Consider the following 6794-nt stretch of genomic DNA (forward strand, 5'->3'; position numbering starts at 1 on the left):
TAAACTCAATAAAAAAACCTATCCCAATTTTACCCCTGACCCGGTGAGGACATGTTCGTTATCCTCAACGCCTTTCAGATTCTGCAAGTGGAAAATGAAAGCGTTGAATGAAGAATGCCTGTAGTCCATTCTGAGGAGCTAGTGCATGAACATTGGCCTGCTCGCCACAAGAGCAGGGCTTGAACCCAACCGCTGCTCTTGGGAAGGGAGTCGAGGCCGGCTGCTCCAGCCTTGCAACTCTTTCGTCGACTTGCTCTGAGTCATTATCGACTTGATGGCAGTTCTCTCAGCCACACAAACTAGTTCAACTCTTCGAATATCTAGTTTTCTCCCCACCCGATTGAAAAGAGTACAAACAAGCAATGTTTCCCGTAACTACAGAATGCTCAGCAGCTGCTCTGTCGGAGAAGGGTGTACAGGCTCGCAGCTTCAGATGCGCTAGGCCCCAGTTTGGTTCTGGATACAGGGTTGCTGGGAGCTCGAATCGGCCTGATGGCAGTAGTGGCATCATCCAGTCTCCTATATTTTAGTTTTGTTAAGAGTTAAATTCTGATATAATTTTATTTTAAAAATCTGTCTCATGGCTTTTCTGCTGATTGCATTCTCTTTTAGACAAATACAGTTTCTTTCCCTACTTCTTTACTCACTGTGCTTTATTTATACTACTACCCATTTTTCTAAAGACAATGGCTATCTCTCCATGTATTCGACTTGACAGTGTTTCTGACCAACCCATTTGTGAAGCAGTTCAGGTTTTGTCCCTCTCATTTTCTTCCTGGGTTAGCATCGGGGTCAGGCTTTGGGTACACAGGAAGTATTCAGGGAAGCAACCAGCCATCCATTCTCTCTCTTTCCTTTTTATTTCCTTCTGCTGTTGTTTGCACTTCTTTTTTTTCTCATCTTTCATTTTTTTCTTCAACCTTGAAAGACACTTAATATTGTGTCCATTATTCTTTTTGATACCCCAAAATCCAGCCCGACATTTCTGTTTGCTCGGGCTTACAATGACACCTCTTTGATACACTGCCTCGTATTCAGGACTTCCTTATATCCAGTCTCTTTCTCCTATCTACCTTGTGCTCTGGTGTTTTATTTCAGGGCTCAACTAAAGAGATTGGTTCAATAATGCAATAAATGGAATTGTGGGCCTTTTTTTTTTTGTTCGCTCTCCAGCAGTGGTTTAATAAGTTAATGCCCTTGGCAATGTTCACATTTTAAAACTGGCCTTCTGCTCTTCTAATAACCTATTATATAGTTAAACTCCATTAAAATACTCTTTAGGGTTTTCTTCTATTTTATTTATTTTTCCTCAAGGTTCCTACAATCTGTAATTTATCCATTTAGCCTGGCCATTCACTAGACTAGTTTCTCTCTCTCTCCATGACTCTTTCTGTAAGTTATTCAGTCTTGAAACTATGAACAGAGTCTACCTAATAGCAGAGGGAAATGGATGGCATTATGGTATCATAGATAAAGGCCATTGAGATTATTAGCATTTAAACCTCAACCTGGCCCCTGTCTTGCATGGTGAGTTCTGAACCTCAGTGTTTTTCATTCATAAAAGGCATAGAGGAGAAAGGAAGAAATATTCCTCACTGGAGATTTTCTGTGAGGATTAAGATACAATGTAATGCTCAGCACAGTGTCTGGCATAGTAGCTAGACTTTCAAGTAATTTGTCTTTCTGGCTCTTTTATGTTCATATTTCTACAGCACAGGGTTAAAGTACTAGTAATCAAATATTAGAGTATTTCTCCAGTTCTTCATATTTCACAGTAGTGTATTCCTTTCAAACTCACAGTCTTATGATGATGCCTATGCTTTGACATATATAGTCATTCTGCACTAATCCTTAGTCTGTGTAGACCCAATACAGCAGGAAACGTCCACTGACAAGGCTACTCTCTTATCTCACTTATCCATCGTCAACAGACTCCATGAGACGGTCAGTCAGCTGCCCTCGGTCCATCTCTGCTCAGTCACCTTCCACTGGGGAAAACCGCCCTTTTTCTGCTCAACAAATGCTCTCAGCATCCCGACCAACTTCCGGGGTCCGGTCACATTCCCTAAACCGTGCTTCCTCCTATATGAGGCACCTGCCCCAAAGCAATGATTCCAGCTCTACTAACGCGCAGGTGGTAAGTCTTCTATCGCACTCTCTCAAGGTTCCCAGAAGCACCTGACTCAGAAAGAGGTGGCAAAAGCCATCAGCTGGAAGGAGGCCAGACTGAACCTCAGGTTCTTTCTGTAATTCGATTCGCAGCCTTCTGAATTTGAGTACTCTTCTATTTAGTGAACCATGGATTAGGAGGAGGCTTTTAAAGGTCAAAATTCCCCATGTCATAGAAATCAAGAACAGGCAAGGAGAATAGCATTACGATCCTTTTCCATTTGCTGATGTAGTAGGATACTTCTGTTGAGAAACATCTGAGTAAATGTATAGTTTTGCAGTGTCTTGCAGTTAATCTGTAGTTTTAGGGAAATTTGCTGTATGACAAATCCTATACAATGTAACTGTCACATGATTAATAGGTTAAAATAATCCATGTAAATTTTACTTATAATATTTAAGTACTCTATTTTTAAAAACTTTTTATTATGCCTTAGATGAAGGTTTTCAGAGCAATCAGATTTCTTAAAAAATGTGCACATTCTGTTGCGTTGATTGCAGTCTGCACAAGGCAGCATCACTTGGCCCCCTGCCCTTTGTTTCCCATTTCCATCCGTCCTTCTTTCCTAGTCCTTCCTGCCTGCTGAGCTTGACACTTGGGCAAATGCCGGTCTTTTGATTTGAAATGGTAGATTATTCTAACCTTTTAGGGAAAATTTTATTAAGGTAAAATCAGAGAATTATTGAACTCAAAATATCATTCAAATGGGGAATCATGAAACCCTGAAAGTCCGAAGCTCACAAGCCCCAGGAGGGCGGGCCAGGGAGGGCGGTGCAAGCCACACAGAATCAGTGCCACGTGACTAGCTGCCAAGTGCAACATCCTGACTGGCTTACATCAGTGAGGATCAGTTAAAGATAGGACAAAGTGAAGCGCGATTATTAAAATCATTGCATGTAGTAATACAACTGGGATATATTGATTGGCTACATAACAGAATGATAAGATATGGGGTCCCAGAGGAAGTGTCTTGGTCAGTCACAAAACAGGGGCACGATGGATATTTTCAGGAATAGGAGGTTGACAATAACTCTTCACAGAACATAAGGTCACAGGGAGATTGGGGACCAACGTTTCAATAAGGAATTGGCTACAGACTCCAAGATGTATGGTAGCAACGTTCTTGTCTGACTATGAAGAAAACACTTCCTTAACAGGATTGGTTCCTAAGCAACAGGGTTTGAATTTGTGTGAAAAGATATTCTGAAACTTAACACTACTTCAGCCATTTTACCTTAGGTCAAATGCCTCTCTTAACTTCCTATCTTAAATCAGTTATAATGTTCTCATATATTAAATCAACATATACTTTCCCTCCTAAACAGGAATACCAGACATTCTATAAGAGACAATCAGTGACCTTATTTTGCTACCAGACTTACTTATAAATGATCAAATAGAAAGCATTATGTGCCTTCAGATAGCCAGAGACTTATTAAATTGTTTATTTAATAATGGATAGTGTTTCAAAGAAAAGAATAAAGATATATATGCAAATGAATTTTACTTGGTAGCAACAATATATTATTCTTGTTCTAGTCAAGAGGACTGGCCTGAGGTACACGTAGCAAATGAATCCGACCATAATATTCTTCTTAAACATTCATATTTTAAGTATTTTGAACTCAATATAAAATACAACTGTGTAGAAGTGTGAAAGACACCCTTAGGAATTCATATCTATTTAAACCTAGGGATTTACTTACTTAAAAAGAGTTTATAATATCAATATTTCATGCAGTAAAGTGCATCTTCATTACAATTTTTTATATCCACCTACCGTAAATTAAAAATTATGGTTTCTTCCCTATTTGTCTTTTTCAATTACATTTATCTCAGTTTTCTTTGGAAATACCTTTTAGATCATAGTGGCATAATGGTATAAGCTCTCCTCCAAACATCTGTCTCTTTTCAAATTTAAGAGTGAGTCCTTACGGCAACTGAAAACAAAGGAGCAAGAGGATGATCTGACAAGTCAGACCTTATTTGTTCTCAAGGACATGAAGATCCGGTTCCCAGGAAAATCCGAGGCAGAATCAGAACTGCTGCTAGAGGATGTGAGTATTTGATATTTATGAAATGCCAAGGAGCTTATACCTTCTTGTATTTCTTCTTGAAATACTGATATTTATTCCCCAGTGGAATTTTTCTCAATGGCATGCATAGCAAACTTAAGTGACCTTCTTTTCAACCTCCACAAGTGTTAAAGAGTAGAGCTTTATTTTAATGAATGAAGAGTGAGATAATATTAATAATCAGCAATGCAAAATCTCTTAGTATATAGTCCTGTTATCATGATAAAATGGCTTAATCAACTGAGAATGATTAATGTTAAATTGATCATTAATTAATGTTAATTTTTAATGACTTAAAATACACGAGGTTAACCTGGTGTGAATAGAAGGGAATGAAGTGGGCATGCCATCTGACTTCCTCCAGCTCCGGAGGCTGGCTGCACAAGGTAGAAGGCAGACATGCCTCTCACCTCTATCCCTTCGTGTTCTATTCTGACACTCTACTCCTATGGGTGGGTGTGATAATTCATTGCAGTGGCCACACAGAACTCCCAGACAATGATCATGGTTAAGAGTCTTATTGAGGAAGCCAGCAAGTGACAATGCAGGTGAGCCTCTTCTCTGACATGGCTGCAAGCAGGCCTCTCTCTGGCCCTGAGCCTCTGGGCCTGCCCTCTGCCTTGTCTGGGCAGTGTGACAAAGCTCTTTTAGGGCTGCTAATAAATGTTCAAAGGACACATCACTCCACTATTAGCCTCAGCAACAGCTCCATGGGCCAGCAAATCCATGGCCAGAGGCACCCTACTCCCTAAGTCACCTCCTACCTACCTCCAAGCACTCTACTGTACTTGTGCCGTGGGCTGGACAGTCCAGTATTCTACCAGACTCTGGCTCCTGGTTCTGATGTTGCTCCTGCTGTGTGCCAAAGGTGTCTTCTGGATCCAGGGGGCTCACAGATCAGGATATACTCCATACCTGGCTCTTCTTTCTTGCTGTGAAATCCGCTATCTGGCTTCTGAGACAACGACCTTTATACCCAGCAGGATGGCACTCACAATGAACCCTGTGAACAGTTACTCACAGCGGAGTCCTATCATCCAACCAGGATCTTCCGCCACCTCCAGACTTATCAGGAGAATGAAGGTCTCTTGATAGGAATAACAAAAGCTATGGCTAGAAGAACCATATTACATAATTCACTACTTTTTACCTTGCTTCTAGAGAGATTTAGAAAGAGCTGATATGGAATTAGTTGTAACGAAATAAGTGACACTTCTGGCATAAAACATCAAGAACATATGAATGTGACACTTGAATTAATATTGAAATCAAAGGAATAAAAATGAAGTGTGTGCAAATATTATGTGTACATATGTATATTAAAAGTCCATAGGAAAATTCCATTATCTTTTAATTCCATTTTCAATGAGCTTTTTGAAGCACCCCTGTGTGTATCTGTGCGTGCATGAGTGTGCACATTAGAAAACATTGAAACAAAACAGAACACAAATGTTAGGTTTAAAATAGGAAGGATGGGGAAAGGCATCGCAAACATCGTTATAAATACTCAAACATTTATTTATTCAGCCATTATTAGAGAGCCTGATTTTATAGATAACAGAATGATTAAAAGCAGAGACAGTAGAGCCAGAAAGTTGCAGTCAAAATATATATCATATACTGCATAGCATTCATGTGGGCAGCATCCAACTGTATATGCATCTGTGGTTTCTGGAAGAGAGGTTTGCTTGGAAGGGAGAGTGCAGGCAAGACCAGCACTTTCCCCCCATGATACAGCAGCAAGCATTAGGCTCCCACAGCTGCCTGGTCTGGTTGCAGACCATGAGCCCTAGTGCAGCTTGTAGCCCGGCTGTAGTTGTGTGCCCAACACAGCAGGTGAGGGGTTGCGATGAGATGCTGGACCACAGCATCTCTGCTCTGTGCATCTGAGGACTTGTGGTTCTGACCAGCCTCCACCTGGCTGCTGGAGAGTACAGCATGCCTACAGACAGCTAATTGAAGGTTTACATTTGCAAACCCTGAGGCTTGGACACTAAGGAAAAGCCATAGTCGCAACACGAGTAGGGGAGGGTAGCAGCAGGTGCAAGGGTTTCTTTGATATGTTGTTGAATATGCATAGGACATTGAGCATTTATAGTACATCCATTATTCACCATCTTTGATATATGTTGTTGAATATGCATAGGACATTGAGCATTTATAGTACATCCATGATTCACCAAACATCAGAATCATACATCCTGTTTCATAGAACATGTTTTGGATAATGGAGATGCACACACACACACACACACACACACACACACACACACACACACATGCAAGATAGAAAGCTCCAGGAGGACAGGGGTCTTGTCTGTTTTGCTCATTGATGTATCCAAATCCCAATAGGAATGCCTGGCACAAAGGTCACTCACTCCATGGATTCAGTTCTGAATCAGTCCAACCTCATAGGACAGGGTAGAACTGCTCCTGTGACTTTTGAGACTAATTCTTTATTTCTTTTTAAATCATTTTATTGGGGTGCATACTGCTCTTATCATAATCCATCCATCCATCCATTGTGTCAGACACATTTGTACATATGT

General features: G+C 40.6%; 1 protein-coding gene across 1 annotated transcript in view; it reads left to right on the forward strand.

Moving 5' to 3' along the window:
* TTLL7 (tubulin tyrosine ligase like 7) overlaps positions 1 to 6794 on the forward strand; it is a 175796-nt gene that overhangs the window by 114196 nt on the left and 54806 nt on the right. The window contains exons 17-18 of the mRNA XM_045292051.1: positions 1932 to 2137; positions 4093 to 4227. Of these exons, the coding sequence (XP_045147986.1) occupies positions 1932 to 2137; positions 4093 to 4227 (341 nt within the window). The remainder of the gene's footprint in view (positions 1 to 1931; positions 2138 to 4092; positions 4228 to 6794) is intronic.

The sequence above is a fragment of the Echinops telfairi genome, unplaced genomic scaffold (genome assembly GCF_000313985.2).
Source record: "Echinops telfairi isolate 266 unplaced genomic scaffold, ASM31398v2 ScPeMD7_443;HRSCAF=831, whole genome shotgun sequence".
NCBI lineage: Eukaryota > Metazoa > Chordata > Mammalia > Afrosoricida > Tenrecidae > Echinops > Echinops telfairi.